The sequence below is a fragment of the Poecilia latipinna genome, unplaced genomic scaffold (genome assembly GCF_001443285.1).
Source record: "Poecilia latipinna isolate Pla-1442-1.1 unplaced genomic scaffold, P_latipinna-1.0 Scaffold929, whole genome shotgun sequence".
NCBI lineage: Eukaryota > Metazoa > Chordata > Actinopteri > Cyprinodontiformes > Poeciliidae > Poecilia > Poecilia latipinna.
In genome coordinates, this window is record NW_015113545.1 from 58,739 (window position 1) to 76,610 (window position 17,872).

Below are 17,872 nucleotides of genomic sequence, written 5' to 3' on the forward strand. Positions count from 1 at the left end.
CCCGCCCCCACCGCCTTATCTATAAACCCTCTTGCTACTTCACTGTGTGGACTAGTGGCTTCTTTATGCCTTGGAAAATGCTCGATATGTGAAGGAGTAGAGAGGTATAGAGAGCATTAACCAAAGCTGCAGCCAAAAGGCCTATGGTTACTCTGGAGGGTCTGCAGAGAGCTATGGCTCAGGTTTGACAACCTTCAGTTATGCACTCCACATGTCAGCTTTTATGATTCCAACCATGTGTGGGGGCACAACTCAGAGACAGCCGGCACTCCACATCACCCTGAACACACCTTCACCCCCATACCAACTTTCAAATTACAGTTTAAGGTGAAACTAAAGCCTCTTTAGAACCTAAACATACGGCCAAAGCTACAATAGAAGGGTTTAAAATAAACCATATTTGTATGCTAGAGTCGCACAGTCAAACTCCAGACCTCCTGCTTCTGAATAGCATGTTTATTTCTATGCACTCAATTCTTGGTTGAGACTCCTTTTGCATGAATTAGTGTATCAATGCGGCATGACATGGAGGCGAGCAGTCTGTGGTTCGGTGTAATTGAAGCCCAGGTTGCTTTGATAGCGACCTTCGGATCATCTGCATCGTTGATTCTCGTGTCTCATCTTCCTCTTGACAGATCAGGCCAGTTCACTGTCCAATGAATCACAGTCAACAACACCATGGTCATTGAACCAGCTTTTGGTACCTTTGACAGTGTGGGCAGGGGCAAAGTCCTGCTAGAAAATGAAATCATATCCATAAAGCTTGTAGCAGAAGGAAGTATTAAGTGCTCTAATATTTCCTGGTAGATGGCTGCTGTTATTGTGGACTTCAAGAAAAACACATCAACAACAGCAGATGACATGGCACCCCAAGCCATCACGGACTGTGGATATTTCACACTGAACTACAGGCAACATGGAAGCACATTTTCTCAAGACTTCCTCATAACTTTAATTTCACCCTAAAATAAAGTTATGATTATAGTCACCTGTATAATCTAACTAACCAATAGTCCAATTATTTTCTGTCCTTAATGGCCGATGTGTGGGATTCGACTGTTCGTCGTGATTCTTGATGCACAGACTCCAACTTCAGTCCACGCCTTAGAAGCTCCCCCAAATTCTTGAATTTTCCTATTCCTGCCACACTTTCTTATACCAACTTTTTATGTTCTTTGAACGACCAGCTTCTTTAACAATGACTTTTTGTGGCTTACCCTCCTTGTGGAAGGTGGCATTGACCGTTTTCTGGACATTTCCTAAATCAGCAGTCTTCCCCATGGTTGTGTACCCTACTGACCCAGACTGAGAGACCATTTAGAGGCTCAGGAAACCTTTGCAGATGTTTGGAGTTAGCTACCTGATTAGGGTGTAACACCATCTGTTTCCTGTATTTAACTTTTTCACAATATTCAAATGTTCTGAGGCAGTGAATTTGGCATTTTCATTTTCTGTAAGCCGTCCTCAACAAAATTACGAGATAAAGGTTTGAAACATCTTGCTCAATGTGTAATAAATCTCTAAAACATTCATTTTCTGAATAAAATAAATATTGAACTTTTCATGAGATGTAAAGTATCTTCCACTTTGCAACCATGTTCTACTTTGTAGATCCCCATAAAATACATTGAAGCTTGTGACAAAATGTGAAAGAGTCCAAGCAGCACAAATACTTTTGAGAGCCACTGAATGCAAGAGCTGAAGGCCTCAGGTTTCAACAATTTCCAACAGTCTTTCAAGTCAGATAGTTGTGTTGAAAACAAGCATCAAAGAACAGAATACATGAAACACTGATGCATTGAAGGTGAACCAAGGTAGCCACTTCGTAATGCCAATTGTGCTGCTTTTACAAAGAAAATGCTTATGTGCTGTCCAAAGGTACATTCAAAGCAAATTTGACATAACACTGTGTCACTTTGAAAGATGTCTTAATAAAAAATGCTTCCTTACAGTGTTTTCTGGAAGAAGTCCTTTTCTGTTGGTAAAAAGATTGGCAAACGTTAGGAAACCAAATCTAGAACACTTGATTCAGTACTGCTAGGATTTCAAAATACCAACATAACCTGATTTACCCCCCTGCCCCACTCCATCCCCAACAGGAGACGCCACTGCAGAAGTCACCTGTATAATCTTAAACCGTGCACCAACAATAACACTAGAAAGCTCCTTTGTTTAAGGAAGCATCCCTGGAACTCCACCCGAGGCAAGCGCAAACAGTAATCTTGTGACTCTATGTTGACTTCCTCACACATGCATCCGGATTGAATACAAGACTGAGGAAAAGTGTCACTTCCAGTCGTACCACATGCTGGTGGAAAAACATGAGGCTGAGCAGCACTCCAACAGCTAACGTGGGCCTAACCTTTCAGATGACTGTGCCACCAAACACACTGAGCTTAAGCAGAGACAGGAATTTTATAGAGCCAAGCATGTACTTCCATGACGACACAACTGAGCCAGATGTCAACACAAGCAGTACGCTCGCAGCTTTTATGGAGGTGCACCACCTTGCCAAACCCAACAAAAACAAGGAAATGGCCTCTATCTTTAACAGCTTTATCTCATGCCAAATCTAGGTGTTTCCTTTTGGCATCAATTAAAACTACAACTGACTTACGATTAATATAGTATTGCACTAAATTTAGTCTAAAAGTAGAAACGCTATAACAGGCCTTAGACTGACCAGGCAACCTCGCAGTCATTTACTTTTTGACAGTGGGAGGAAGCTGGAATATCTGCATGGTGGCACAGTTGTTAGCACTGGCACCTTACAACAAGAAAGTCCAGGATTCAGATCCTTGCCAGGGCCTCTCTGTGTGCTGTTATTCTCTCCATGCATGCATATATTCTTTCAATTATAGAAATGTTTACTAAATCAATTCTTCAATATCTGTTAGAAAATCATAGCTGCTTGCAATAACTAACATTTCCTTAAAACAACTAAAAAAGAAAAATCTGCAATCAGTATTATCACAAGAAAGCTCCTAGGTGTAGATTAGGGTATTGGCTTAAACAAGATTCTCATGTTATAATTACCTCAAAAAGAAAAAATTAGCGTATTGATACAAATGTTTAAAATAAAAAATGTGTAACTGGACATAGCTGTTTCAATTTAAAGCAGAAAAGCGACAATTATTCCTTCTACAACAATCATTATTATGGTTAGGATAATGATGTCAATGACATTATTTTTGACTGATACAAGAGGTTGGATAAAAACGAATAAATACTTTCTAAATTTAGCAGTTTTTAAATAAATAAGCTTATTGCTCAGAATATTACACTTTTTTCAGTTCTGATCTTCAAAGGGCGACGAGTATAAAAACCAACACTTTAACATCAAGAGACTATACTAGCAATACATGTCCAACGTTGGTGAACTTTTTGTTATACAAAAACAAACTATTATACAATGTTTAAAGTGCAAAAACAAAACTAGAGTGAAAACACCATGCTTACTAAAACCCCAAAAGTACAAAGAAAATTTGTTTCATAAAAACAAAATGGTGATGGCGGCAATCATCCGTGAGTTAAGTAGTACATAAGATATAAAGTAAAATCACACAAATCAGAATTAATTTTTAATACAGAGAAGATTATTTGACTCCAAATTATCACATGAACCCAACTTGCAACTCCTACTGACTGCATCACAAGTTACTGAGACAATAGCTCTAACCTCCAAATGGTTAATCAGTCCACTAACCAAGGCTTTTACCTTAAAAATAAGAAGTGATGGGTGGAGGTCCGTGTTATTTTGCAATTGGAAATATTTCCAAATGACAAATTTTCTCATTCTTTTCAGCCAACTAATCAGAAAGTCCACACAGTTGGAGAAAAAACTTCTGTCAGTTTGGCATCTCATTAAATGCACTTTATTGTACCATAGAAAATGTTCCACAGAAAATTTTAAGTTTTGAAATCTTGGAATACTTTGATACTGAACCGTTCATAGTCTGCAACAACTGTTGGATTTTTTTAAATAATCCCACTTCAACAAGAACCACACCCCACATGGTGTGAAGAAAAACTAAAGTAGATTGTACAACTCCACAAAGAGCTTTATTCGCATATGCAATTGCTTCAAAAGCAGAACTAATACTATTTGCACATTTCTGAGAGAAGCTCTGCATTATTCTTCGCAGTATGTGAAAAACAGCCAAAGAAGTCCCTAGGCGTTGTGGTGCACATTCCAGATACCGATCTATGATATCAGCGCATATTTTAACACCTGTAAGGTACTGCTGCTCTCTACATGTGACTTAAACCAGCAAGGGCACTCTCCCGCGACAACACCACCTAATGCTACGGCTTAATCCTAAATCTTCAGCTAAGCACGAGACCAACTATTTTGTTGAACTTGTCCAAAAACGTTCCTTTTGCGACTAGATCACTATTTACCAGGATGGTGTGAGAGAATCCCCCCAAGCGCTCCAAGCCGGTTTCACCGAAACTCCCTGGGATGACATGGCACCAGTCATGGGAACACTATGTCGCAGCTATTAATAAGGCATTTTAACGCCCTAAATGCAGTGTCGCCGGGAAGGCTGCTGCGGTATCAGTGCATCATTGGGACAACCGTTTGAAGAGGCAGTGACAGCGGAACGCCGAGGCCTACACACACCGTCCGTCCACGGCTGGGTCCGTTGACACTCTCCCGGTGGACAAACACAACCTCCAACCCCCATCTGATAGGAAAAAAATATCACCCGAGATCGCCCAGGTCCGTTATCGGACACAACGACTAACTCTCGGTCGTTTGCTGAGGAGGACACATCCTCTCGTATTTCCTGCTCTGCTTCGGCTAAACGTAATCAAGATGTGGATGAAATCTGAGGCAGTGTGTGCCAGTGACAACAAAAATAAACGAGAGCGCCAACCGCTCCTCTTTCGCTAGCCTTCGCGGAGGCGCTTCATCAGCAGGCATCATGCTGGGGTCGTGGGTACTAAGAAATGATCGTCGATACTCACAGAAACTTAAAATACGTTCAAAATTATGCGGGAGATTGTTTCCCGATTCCCCATGGAAATGTAAGTTTGTGATGGTAGCGAAAATCGCAAGTACGCTTGCGTGAGTGAGGTGCGTCCGATAATAGACGCATCATGAATGCATCGGTACTAAGCAGGCTAGCCACGAAGCTTAGCCAGCAACTGTTAGCTAATCAGCTAACCCTCTGCGACACGAATGTAGGCGCTGCGAGAGGGAAAAACAAGCAAATGCTGACGGCCAGGTGGCACTTCTTTATTGTCTGTCGTTTTCATCGTGAAGGAACCTAACATTCTCCATTAAACACACCAAAAATGTTAACTTAATGAAAGCATAACTCACCAGCTCTTGGCATCCACCCTCTTGACAGCGAATTCCCTGTCTGTGTGTGACCGCAGTCAAGAGCTAGTCAATAAGAATTAGCACTTCCGGTGGAGCTTTTAAAAATAAAGCCGATATATGTTGTATAAACCACGTTTCCTGTTAGTAATTAGTAAGGTATTTTTGCTTTTAATTACCTTACGTCTATTGTTTTTTTAATCAAACTAACTTAATTCTAGTTGACAGGAATAAGTGTAGGCTATTGTTGTCTATCTATCTATCTATCTATCTATCTATCTATCTATCTATCTATCTATCTATCTATCTATCTATCTATCTATCTATCTATCTATCTATCTATCTATCTATCTATTTTGAGGGGTTAAAATTTACAAGTACTGTTCAGACAGTACTTGTAAATTTGTAACACTTTCCCCCAATTCACTTCCTTAAACTACGAACACTTTGCAGGCTTTTAAATATGCCATTCATGTGATTTTATTAATATGCAACTTTGCTTCAACCAACTAAGTCCTTCATATTACAATGAGATATATTTTTAATGTACCTAGAAAAAAGGGTAATAAAAAAGAGTCGAACTTTTGTCGCCCTCTATTGTTCAGAAATTGATACCACACTCTGTGTTTTGTGCTTGAGCAGAGTCACCTGGGGGCGAATAATAGTCACAATAATAACAATAGCAATAAAAAAATTTCCTACTCCAGTCTACACACCCATTAAGATTCTAAATAAAAAATAACTTTATTCTATTTTCCCTTTCTCCAGATCTGCCAAAGATCTGGAGAAAGTACTTGATGTAGTCCTGTGGAAGCCCCAAATTTGATTTAGGTATCAGGTTATTGGTAAAACTTTTTTTGTTTTTACACTGAAATCCCTTTTATTTTTTATTTTTATTTGTTTTTATTTTTATGTTTTTGTTGATTTGTGTAATAGTAATTTAGACGTACAGTTGTCACCACAACATACAAATCTTTAACTTTTTATTAAGCAGTCTCTTTAAAATGTAAAAAAAAAAAAAACAACATTGGTTTTCTAAATAGAAAATCAAAGTCACAGTTAATGGCAGTCCATGCAATTCCTATAAAATAAATGTGATTTGACAATTTGAAATGTTCATTTTCCTGCTATATGAGATAAAACAATTTTGAAAAGTCCTCCAAAATGCACGAGAACATGCTATTTAAATGAGGCTGGTGTGGGTTAGTTTTTGTAAGTTGGAAAATGACAACAAGAAAAATTTAGTACTTGTCTAAACTTGCCCAAGTAGGGGCTGAATATTTCAAGATAATCAAAACTGTGACAGTCAAGGCTGGGCTGGGATCTGTATTTGTGTTGTTGCCAGGCACACAGTTGGGAATAATATTCATACTATCAATGTTGTTGATTTTTTTTATATCTTTTTGTTTATTATTTAAATGACACATAAAATAAAAACATCTAAAAGCTCAATGTGGAGGTTAGTTTATAAGTCTCCTAATAATTAAAACATAGAAAACAACATAATCTAAAGTATTTCCAAAACAAATGGTGGTCAACTGAAGAAAAAAAAAAAGTAATGCTTGAACTATTTCCCTGTATGTGTGTGAATGATGGGGCCGTTCTTGCATATAAACTCCAGTGCATGAGTTCTTACACTGCCACCTAGTGGCAAACTAGCGCAAGTTCAGAAAAATGTCAACTGACTGACCCTTAGCCAAAAATGCTGAGTATCTCCTATTGCTAGTTTTTAATATTGTTGTGCAATAAAAAATAAATTACTTGCCTCTACCTTATACACTGCTCAAAAAAATAAAGGGAACATTTCACTTTAATTTTGTGTGTGGCTCCAAATCCAGGCCTCCATTGGTTAATAAATTTGATTTCCATTGGTGATTTTTGTGTGATTTTGTTGTCAGCACATTCAACTTTGTACAGAACAAAGTATTCAATGAGAATATTTCATTCATTCAGATCTAGGATGTGTTATTTGAGTGTTCCCTTTATTTTTTTTGAGCAGTGTACTTTTTTCAGTGCATCTCTACATAATTCTTAATGAATTTTAGTGAATTTCCTCCCAATACAAAGTCTGTATTTTCAGAGTTAATAATGATTAATTATTTGTTGTTAACTAATGGTACATTTATTTTTATCTGTAAGGTTGTCGTACTTCAAAAAGAGTGGCAAGTTCTTCCAATGCAAATGGCCACTTTACACATGATTAATGGTTTTGACTTCTTTTTCATTTGGATCTAAGCACAGAGGAAAATATGAAAAGTACATTTAAAAACTATTATTTTCATGCTTAAAGATCATTGCAGTCACACAGATGATCATAATCCTTGCATGAAACCTGATATGAAAGGATGATTTTATTTGTTTCATTAAATGAACAGTAACTTTATATATATATATATATATATATATATATATATATTTCAAAATAATTTTCAACCTTGAAACCAACGTACCAAATGGAGTAAATAACATGTTTTTGTGGTTTGTGATCTGAAATAAAAAATAAAAATATGCATTCTAGCCAAAGCATTGTCAGACTCCTGCTGCCCTTTAACCTTAGTGTGGAAGTGTTAAACATGTGAGCAGCTGGTGTGTCGTGTCTCATGTGGGCGGGTCAAATGAGGATCTAGAGAGGGTGATCTTCATAAAGCTTTCGCCTTGACCTGCTCGCTCCCACTCAGCCAGGATAGTTGAGCACAGCCGAGCACAGCAAGCCTCCCTTCTCTGGACAGCATGGGACTCACTCAGGACCCCAACTTTCAGAAGCTGCAGGACTGGTACACTGCCCACGCCCTGAACCTCAATGTGAGACACATGTTTGAGGCTGACAAAGAGAGATTCAATAAATTCAGGTATGTCTGACTTAAAACTCAGACAGAACACAGTTGGTAGATGTTAAGTAACTTTGTATATTGTTATAACTTTGACATCTTAAAGAAATCAGATGGAACACAGCTGCCCAAATCAAGAAGAAAATATGGAGCTGTTTGAATGTTGAATAGTTGTAAGTTGCTGTTGCTCTGCGTCCTCACAGCCTCACACTCAACACAGAGGATGGAGACATTCTTCTGGATTACTCAAAGAACCTCATCACTGAAGAAGTCATGAAAATGTTGGTTGACCTGGTAATTTGAATTCCGTTTCTGCTTTTTCATTTTCCCCAATAATCATTTGAACATCAAACAGCAAACTTTGAGAGAATTTTGAAATTGAAATGCAACCACAATCTTATCAGTTGCACATTTAATTTTCTGTTACTGATTTTTTTTCTGTAGGCCAAGTCGAGGGAGATTGAAGCTGCTAGAGAGAGGATGTTTACTGGAGAGAAAATCAACTTCACTGAGGTGCACTTTGATGACCTGCAACTTAACTTTAAAGCTTTGATAAAACCAGCTGCAAAGGGTAGACGATAAGTCATTGTGTATCGATCTTGCACTTGCAGGGGCGCGCTGTGCTTCACGTTGCTCTGAGGAACCGTTCCAACACTCCAATCACGGTTGATGGCAAGGATGTAATGCCTGAAGTCAACAAGGTTTTGGAGAAGATGAAAGGCTTCTGTCATGTGAGTGTAACCAGAAGTCGGGTAGGAATTTTCAAAGACTTTTTTCATAGGTGGTTTTTGTGGTAACTGAATGTATTTGTTGCAGAGGGTTCGCAGCGGGGAGTGGAAGGGCTACACAGGAAAGGCCATCACAGACGTTGTAAATGTCGGAATCGGAGGATCAGACCTTGTGAGTGAAAAGCATCAATCAGACTAACATCAAAAATGGTTATGTGCGCCAGTGGTGGTTTTTGATTTTGGCCATGGGGATGATTGCTCAGGGCACCATTTCATCAGGGGGGAACATGAACAGTCGAAAAGAACAGGACTTCTATTTTTTATGTTTTGAAGGTTTTTGCTACTGCTCATCAAATCAATTTCTAGTTCACAGTTCTAGCACTATAAGAAACTACAGACATGCATTGCAGCTAGCTGATGACACTGAAGTTACTATATAATTTCGAGGTTCCTATTTGAAAATTCAAGGACAATTTCACATGTTTTAAGGACTCTGGCCTGCATTAAGTTATCTCAAGATCAAATTTCTGGACTGTTGGCAGCAAAAATTATTTAAAGCATAGGGTGAGACCTCTAAGGTATTTTATTATTTTCTTATTACTTCTTGATTGATTGCTAGCATATAATTATTTAACAGTTTGTGTTATTCATTTCTTATGAACAAAACTATCATGTAGTTTATGTGAATTTTACATGATACACCGACACAATATTGTGCTTAATTCCGAAGAAACTAAGAAAATACAAAAAAAAAAAAAAAATTACAAATAAAAATCTGAAGACTTTACAGGTCATTTGTGTTTGGCCCATCAGAGTAAATACACCTTTTGCTGCAGTTACATTTCAAAGTCTTTTCACATATCATTTGTTAGAACATATGACCCTAAACTACCCTAAACTATGTTTAGGGTCATTGTCCTGTTTAAAACAGTTTTTTTCCACCATAGACTTGTTTTTGCAACTCTAACCAGCTTTCCCGCTGAAAGTGCCTCCACAACATGATGTTGCCACCACCATGTTTCACACAGGGAGGATGCGTTCAGGGTGATGTGCTGTGTTAGTCCTCCGCTACACATAGCATTTTGCTAGTAGACCAGCGTGGCAGAGCACCATCTTCCTTTTTCTGTCCTCTGTATGGTTTGTGGCAATATAAAAATAGGACTTCTTATAGCTTCTCCCCTTGTACTCATTTCACTTCACAGTTTTGTGCAAAATTGTGTTGGTCAATTCAATTCAAGTCAAACATCCTTTGTTGATCCCAAAGGGAAAATAACTGTTGCTGAAACTCATGTAAATTTACAATTCTTCAAAGAACCCACCAATATCTGACTCTGTTTCCTACACTCTGGCTTGAACCATAGGGTCCTCTGATGGTGACTGAAGCCCTGAAGCCTTACTCAAAGGGGGGTCCCCAAGTGTGGTTCGTGTCCAACATTGATGGGACTCACATTGCCAAAACCCTGGCTCAGCTCAATACTGAGACAACCCTCTTCATCATCGCATCCAAGGTAGTTGGATCACCTTGAGAGGAACTGAGAGACATCAGACTTTTCACATCAAAAAGTGTTGCTGACTTTCTGATTCAAAGCATGTACGTCACTGACTGATAAGAAGCCACTGATTCTTTTTTACAGACGTTCACCACTCAAGAAACTATCACCAATGCTGAATCAGCCAAAGCCTGGTTTCTTGAACATGCCAAAGATGTGAGGATAAAAAGGCCTTCAATGTGCAATTTAGTGTTAATTAATTGATATTCTCTTTAGTCAGATATTTGCTTTATGTCAACAGAAAGCTGCTGTTGCCAAGCACTTTGTTGCTCTCTCCACAAATGCGGTAAGTTTTACTTTTCTTTGCCAGTGTTCCACTTTTTTTAAATCTGCATCCGAACTGTTCTGTTTTCTTTTCTTCAGCCCAAAGTGAAGGACTTCGGCATCGACACGGAAAACATGTTTGAGTTCTGGGATGTGAGTCCTCTTTAACACCCTCGCTGTGTGTAGCTGCTCCCCTTTTCCTTCCCAACACTGTGACGAGGGATTTGAGCTGCTGCTATAAATAAACTAGACTTTTGACCTGTGAAGTAGGTGGGACAGAGACTCTGGAGAGCAGCTGCTGGGTAATCAGAAGCCCCTCTCTTTAGATTCAGTTATTATTGGTAGTAACCTTTCCTCTTGCAGAGGTTACATCAAAGGTCACAGAGTTACTTTGAGCTACATTGTTGGTATTTGAAAGGAAGAAGCTTCAATAAGGCCTTTAAAACTCAGAGAAAATGTGCAGAGATGCAGTAAGTTTTTCCACTAAGGGTAAAATATCAACCTTTTTGAACATAACATTGAAAGTTTATTTTGTTTAATGATATGCACAAATTGAAACTCATACAGATTTGTATGATTTCAAGCAATTTAGCAATATAAGAGAAAAACTGTTTCTTAGAAAGTTAGAATATTTACATTAGACCAATCAAAGAATATTTTAATACGGAATTGGTGACTATTTTATAATTTCTCCAACATACTGCCAATGACATTCACCTCAAGGAGATTAAGCCACAACAGCTCATTGAAAAATTGAAAAATTGTCTGAGGATTCCTTTATGCAAGCACAAACATGAAAAGTTGAGTGGAACAAAGAAATTTGTTGGAAAAGTGTATAAAGCAGCAAGGATGCACCTTGAAATTCTGCGCCTCTCCACCACTACAATAGAGTTTTGGATCTTCATTTCCAAAAGGCAATGCAACATTTTCATCTGAGAACTGAGAAAACCCTGATCTCATGGCCCTCAGCCACAGTCCACACCTTATGAATCTCCTACAGGCCTTTGCATCGACTGTGGTTTCTCCTGTTTCCTGCACAACTTTTCCATCCACACCTTTTTTCCCCCTCTTAGCTTTAAAAAAAAAAAAGTACTTGGACAAAAAGACACTGCACTCTGTGAAAAGCCTGCTTACACAGTCAAATCATTAGTACCATTCCTACATTAAAAATTATTTGATTATTCGTATTTTACACCTTAATTATTTCTTATACAGCTTCACTAGCTGTGAACCACTCTTCATAAAATAAAAAAAATATATTGAGATATATCACTTTGTGTTTACTGAATTCACAAGTTTCTCTTTTTAATGAAATTACTGAAATAAATAAAAATTTTCATTATATTCTATTTTATTCGGATGAAATATGTTTTCAAATATGACTTCTGAAAGAGCTCAGAAAGAGGTTACATTCATTTCTTTTTTCTTTTTTCTAGTGGGTCGGAGGTCGCTTCTCCTTGTGGTCTGCTATTGGAATGGCCATTGCTTTACATATTGGTGCGTACTAGATAATTACAATCCATGGTCTCATGTTGTGACAAAAACTCAACATCAAACACAGCTATAGTTGCTGGTGCCACGTTGATACAGTCTTTTAGGTTCATTCTGCTGGACACACAAACGACTGCACAGACATATAATAGGATTTTTTTTTTTCTGATCTCAGCATAAATAATTCAGTACAGCTGCAGCACTGGATTAACCGACACTGTCGGCCAGACTGGGCCTGTGCTTAACATTCTGCTCAGAGATTCAGCTGATGTGCAGGAATCTTTCCCATTTATCCAACTTCTCTGTTACATTTTCTCATCAGGCTTTGACAATTTTGAGAAACTTTTGTCAGGAGCCCACTGGATGGTAGGTACACCTGTCACCTCTCAAATATAGAATAACTATTCTTAGGGGTCCTTGCAGAGGGAGGCTACTGAGCAAAAGCTGTAACATAGCTTTTCTTTCTCTTTGCTGCAGGACAAACACTTCCGTTCTGCTCCCCTGGATAAAAACGCCCCCGTGTTATTGGCTTTACTGGGCATCTGGTACATCAACTTCTTCCATGCTGAGACACACACTATGCTGCCCTACGACCAGTACATGCACCGTTTTACTGCGTACTTCCAACAGGTCTGTCTCTTGGATATGTCAAAGGCAATTTTTAGTGCTTCTTTTATATTTAATTTATTTTTTCTGGACCGTGAAAAGGAACATTAAAAGAGAAGATGAACTGCAACAGATTTAAGCACTGGTGAATTTCCATCTGTATGTTTTAGGGCAGATAAAACAAAAGGTGGACAAAACATAAATAGCAAATAAGTCTATAAAAATAACTAATATTTGCCAACTCATGATAACACCTTCTTGCTAATGAGCATATTTTTTTTGTTGATTTTGTGAAAGAAAAGTTGGATGTCCTCTCAAATTCCACTCAAAATTGAATAGAGGATTGTTTTTCTGCTTTAATTTGTCATGAATGGAGGATGTATACATATATTAATACATAAGATACATAAACAAAAAGTAGAAATGCACAGACTTTTGTTTGGCCAATGCCAAAACAAAAACTTTTGGCTAGTTTTTGTTTTGCCAAAAACTAGCAAAACAAAACAAAACAAAACAAACAAACAAAAAAAGCAGAAAATAAAATTATACGATAAAGGCAGCAGTTTTGACTCTAAAATGAAATAAAGGAATCAAATGAAGCAAGGGTGCTTAAAGTTTGACACACTTACAGGCTAAAAAATGGTGACATCCCTCAGCATGTAACAAATAAAAAAACAAAAATTTCAATTTTCTTTTATGTTTTAAGTGTAGATTGAATGTCAGAGCTGATTAACTCAAAATATGCTGATTTTAATGTCTCTCAGATTGATTGGTGTACCTTCAAACAACAGAGCTTGGCAGAATAAACCAAATATAACGTCTAAAGGCAAATAATTTGCTTAGATGAAAAAAAAGACTACAATATACTCTGAAAGGGATTCATGATATGTAGTTGACAGTAAAACAGTAGAGAAAATATGAATAGGACAAAAAATCCAAAGAAACCACAAGTCAAACCACAAAACAACTGGTAGAAGACCAGAAAATAAAAATGTAAACAGCATCCAGGGAGCCTGACATACCTTTGCATTATAGGACAAGCAGCACAAGCAGTTTCCATATCAAAACCTACAATTATCAAGAACATTTTGAAGCGTGTGCTAGAGTTAAAAATGAGTGTTTAATATTTAGGGAGACATGGAATCAAATGGAAAGTACATCACCAACCATGGAGCTCGAGTCAATTACCACACAGGACCCATAGTGTGGGGGGAGCCAGGAACAAATGGACAGCACGCCTTCTACCAGCTCATCCACCAAGGTAAAAACAACAGACACTGTTCCAGCTACACCATACACACATACTCAGTCTGATTAGATAAGTGTACAGATTTTATTCCACCTGCACTGATAGATGCTTGACAACAATTAGGCTAGGATCAAATCAACTCAGTTCATTGTAATTTACACCAAAATGAGATATTTTTTCTTTGGAATATAAACAAATATAAATGAAAACATATTAATTAAGTGGATTATTACAAAGTGAAACTCTGAAACAGATCCTTGACAGAGAGTTGGGGCATTCCAACAAGCTTTTCTTTCATGGGAAAAGTTAAATATTGCTTGACTGTAGCATGTTGCGTTGCAGGAACACGAATGGTCCCAGCTGACTTCCTGATCCCAGCTCAGTCTCAGCATCCCATCAGAGACAACCTCCATCACAAGGTGCCACAGAAGCTGTTCAAAAGGAGCGATTTTTAAGTATTCTGCCGAGGTTTCAGTTTTGCAGCTGTTTGAAAAGTTTTTATGCAGACTTGTATGCATATATTCTTTAAGGAACTTTGATGAAAGAGATTGTGTTTATACAGAGTACTGAAGAGTACAAAGCACCTCCAATTATTCATGAGGATATCACAGCTACAAAATGTGAGAAAAATTAAAATAGATGTTGGTGTGTCTTTAGATTTTATTGGCCAACTTTCTGGCGCAGACAGAAGCACTGATGAAGGGTAAGACCACAGAGGAGGCCAGGAAGGAGCTGGAGGCAAGCAGCCTGAGCGGAGAGGCTTTGGAGAAAATTTTACCTCACAAGGTAAGTTAGATGAAGAAAACTGCACCTTTTATTTAGGAAGAAGATGGTGATCTTTATACAAAACGCTTTACTACCCGGACGTTCAAGTAGCTGACCACATAACAGTGTGAAAAGCATGGAGAACATAGGAAACAGCGCCCCCAAGTGGCTGTTAATCAGCATCACCCAGCAGCGTTTATGTAAAACGAAGAAAATCGATTAAGTTAATCGTAAATTATTCCCTGTGATCAACCCAGGTCTTCCAAGGAAATCGACCAACCAACTCCATCATCTTCAAGAAACTTACACCCTATACATTAGGAGCACTAATAGGTGAGATTTACTGATAACAAAGTTTTTTTTTTTCATATTAAAACAGTTGAATATTCGTATGATTATTTATGTCATATTCTATATGTCTTTTTTTTTTCAAATTGATTTTATTTTTTATTTTATTATTAATACCTTTCTGTCTTTAATGATTTTAGACTGTTATCCATGAACTCATCTAAAGCTGGATGAATAGTTTAGAAAATAATCTTTGCATTCTTGTAAAATGTTAACACTTGCGCTTCCTGGCCAAGTACAAACTGTCTACTAAGTATTTATTTTTTAAATGCACCATATCTGAAATTTGTTACTGACACACATGCAAAAGATAATATGCAAGGAACAAAATATATTAAAAAAATCCATACTGCCATCAACTTACTCAAAAAGGCAAATTCTAAAGGATTTCATATATTTGTGCTTCTCAAGTAGCAATAAAATCCACAGAAGGTTTGTGTTGTAATTTGACTCTGTGGGAAAAAAACAAAATGAACACATTACTGTCACATTTTTTGTCAATTTTGTAAGAGTTCTCAACTCTTATGCAAAGATGGTTGATAGACATGCAAAAGCAAGAACTGCCATGGTACCAAGCTGCTGCAATATCCTGAGGAGGTTCAGTGAGGACACAGCACGCTGTTGCATGGTAACAGTCAGTCTGAAACTAGACTGCCAAATTAAGAAAGCATATTATGTTCTATTATCATCTGCTCCATTCTGCTACAACCAAAAATCCCCAGTTAGAGATGAGCAGACCAATACATTTCTTTCTTAATCAACTTACATTATTTATTCTGTGTTGTGTTGCAGCCATGTATGAGCACAAGATCTTTGTCCAGGGTGTAATGTGGGAGATCAACAGCTTTGACCAGTGGGGGTAAGTTGTTTTTTCTTCCCACAGTCAAACAGGGAAAACTCACAAAGCTGCTGGCAGGTGCTAAATGTTCTTGAACCTGAGTAGGTATGTTTTTCTAATATTAAAACTTTCGTGAAAGGTAAATTATAATGGTGCAGTTTACACACATACACATGAGTCATATTATATGCATTTAAGTAACTTTGTTTGCCCATATTTCTATGTATTTATGTAAATTACATCCAGAGCAAATTGCTTTTTAAATAGCTTTTTGCTTTATACACATTATGCAGGAAGAATACCTTCTGCTGAAAGGTGGAGGTACGTCTAGTGCAGGAAGAAAAATAGACGAAATCACCTGCTGCACTGCTGGCTTTATGTATGATATTTCTGTGAATAATTTTCTCAATCAAATAAATTGTCTATGATCTTGGAAGCAATTCAACAGACAAAAGCAGGAACATCTGTCCTTTCAGCTGAGTAAAACAGGGACCAGGAGGAGAAGGAGGTTTCATGTTCAAGACATAGAAAGAGAAACCTCATGTAGAAAATAAACAAAGCAAAATAAAAACAATTAATCATCCATGAATGTTTCATATTTCTTTTTTATTTGGATAAAATAACTTAATAGAAAAGTGTACTGTAATAGCTACACATTAAAATGTTGTAATTAGTTGTATATTTTCTTGTCTTTGAACAAATTTGTTAAACTGTGACATTATTCCACTGTCCTTAACAATCTGCAGCATCATGTATTATTTAGAAATGCTGTTCCTGCTTAATTCCTCTGCTCCGGTACTGTTGCTGAAGTTGTAATTAAAGCTTTTAATTATTGCAGGGCTTGGAGACCATGAGATATAATGATAATAATGCTAAAAAATAAATCTATCTCTCTGATCACTTCTGTATCCGCTGTGTTTGGAGCTGAAGAACTGCTACGTTGTGCAAAAATAGACGCAAATTGTTCCCATCTCCTGGACATGACAGGCATGCTTGCATTTCCATTTTCATTAGTGTTATCTGCTTTGTGAGTCCAGTGCAAAAACAAAATAAAGCAGCAAGAGGAGAAAATGCACTACTTTCTGCATTTCCCCCACACTGCTGTACTGCTCAGCTTTAAGGCTGTACATAATACTAAACAGCAGCTAAAGAGATCTGAAAAACGCATCAGCACACTTAATGATTCCTTTCTTCTCATTCCTTACTCCACCGACAGAGTCGAACTGGGTAAGCAGCTTGCAAAGAAGATCGAGCCAGAACTCAAGGACACCGCAGAGGTCCACTCCCACGACTCATCCACCAACGGACTCATCAACTTCCTCAAGAAAAATTTTGCCTAAGTTTGAATCGTTCCTTTGAACGTGACTACCCTTCAGATCAGTTCAGGATCTGCCTGGACGAGAGTCTCGCTGAGGCAGCTGGTCTCTCCCACGCAGCCGAGCCGAAGCACTCCATGTTTGTGCTCCCATTATGAATATTGTGACTGTCTACAGTTCTGCCTTTGCTGTGTTACAAGTGTAGTCAGTTGTTGCTGCAGGCAGAATGAATCATTCTCTCATTGTCTCTACTGCCGCAGGAATTTGTGTTTTTGAAATAAATATTCTTTATCTGATCCTCAGTTGCACTCTCAAGGCTGAGTTGCTCAGTATTCACCTACAGCATGAGCAAATGTGCCAAAAGTGCGTCAGAAGTTAGGCCGTCACTAGATGTCACCAGAGAGCCTGGTTTATTTCCTGGGAGGTAATTTCTGGCCTCCCAGAAATGACCATTTGTTGGAACAAAAGTGCAGAGTTCATTTCGTTTGTGGTGGTTTCCTCCTCCCCGCAGGTCCCCAGACTCCGCAGCATCCATTTAGAGAGGAAAAACAAACAGCATCTGG

The 17,872-nt window shown here is 38.0% G+C and overlaps 2 protein-coding genes across 3 annotated transcripts in view; one reads left to right on the plus strand and one right to left on the minus strand.

Moving 5' to 3' along the window:
• The window catches only part of garre1 (granule associated Rac and RHOG effector 1), a 35,996-nt gene extending 30,579 nt beyond the window's left edge, over positions 1–5,417 (minus strand). The window contains exons 1-2 of one of the 2 annotated variants that reach the window (XM_015049153.1): positions 5,330–5,353; positions 4,625–4,688 (exon numbers count right to left, since the gene is read on the minus strand). The gene's annotated coding sequence lies outside the window, so the exon portion shown is untranslated. Of the gene's footprint in view, positions 1–4,624; positions 4,689–5,329 lie in introns of both variants that reach the window. The other variant, XM_015049152.1, reaches the window with a different exon arrangement.
• A 2,563-nt stretch (positions 5,418–7,980) lies between these two features.
• On the plus strand, positions 7,981–17,624 carry gpib (glucose-6-phosphate isomerase b). Its single transcript, XM_015049172.1, has 18 exons — positions 7,981–8,175; positions 8,358–8,448; positions 8,599–8,667; positions 8,766–8,885; positions 8,971–9,054; positions 10,244–10,390; positions 10,517–10,588; positions 10,674–10,718; positions 10,796–10,849; positions 12,133–12,193; positions 12,510–12,553; positions 12,665–12,817; positions 13,925–14,054; positions 14,385–14,461; positions 14,700–14,828; positions 15,065–15,140; positions 15,948–16,014; positions 17,210–17,624. The coding sequence occupies exons 1-18, from the start codon at positions 8,057–8,059 to the stop codon at positions 17,331–17,333; spliced, it is 1,662 nt and encodes a 553-aa protein (XP_014904658.1). The 5' UTR covers positions 7,981–8,056; the 3' UTR covers positions 17,334–17,624.
• Positions 17,625–17,872: the final 248 nt, after the last annotated feature.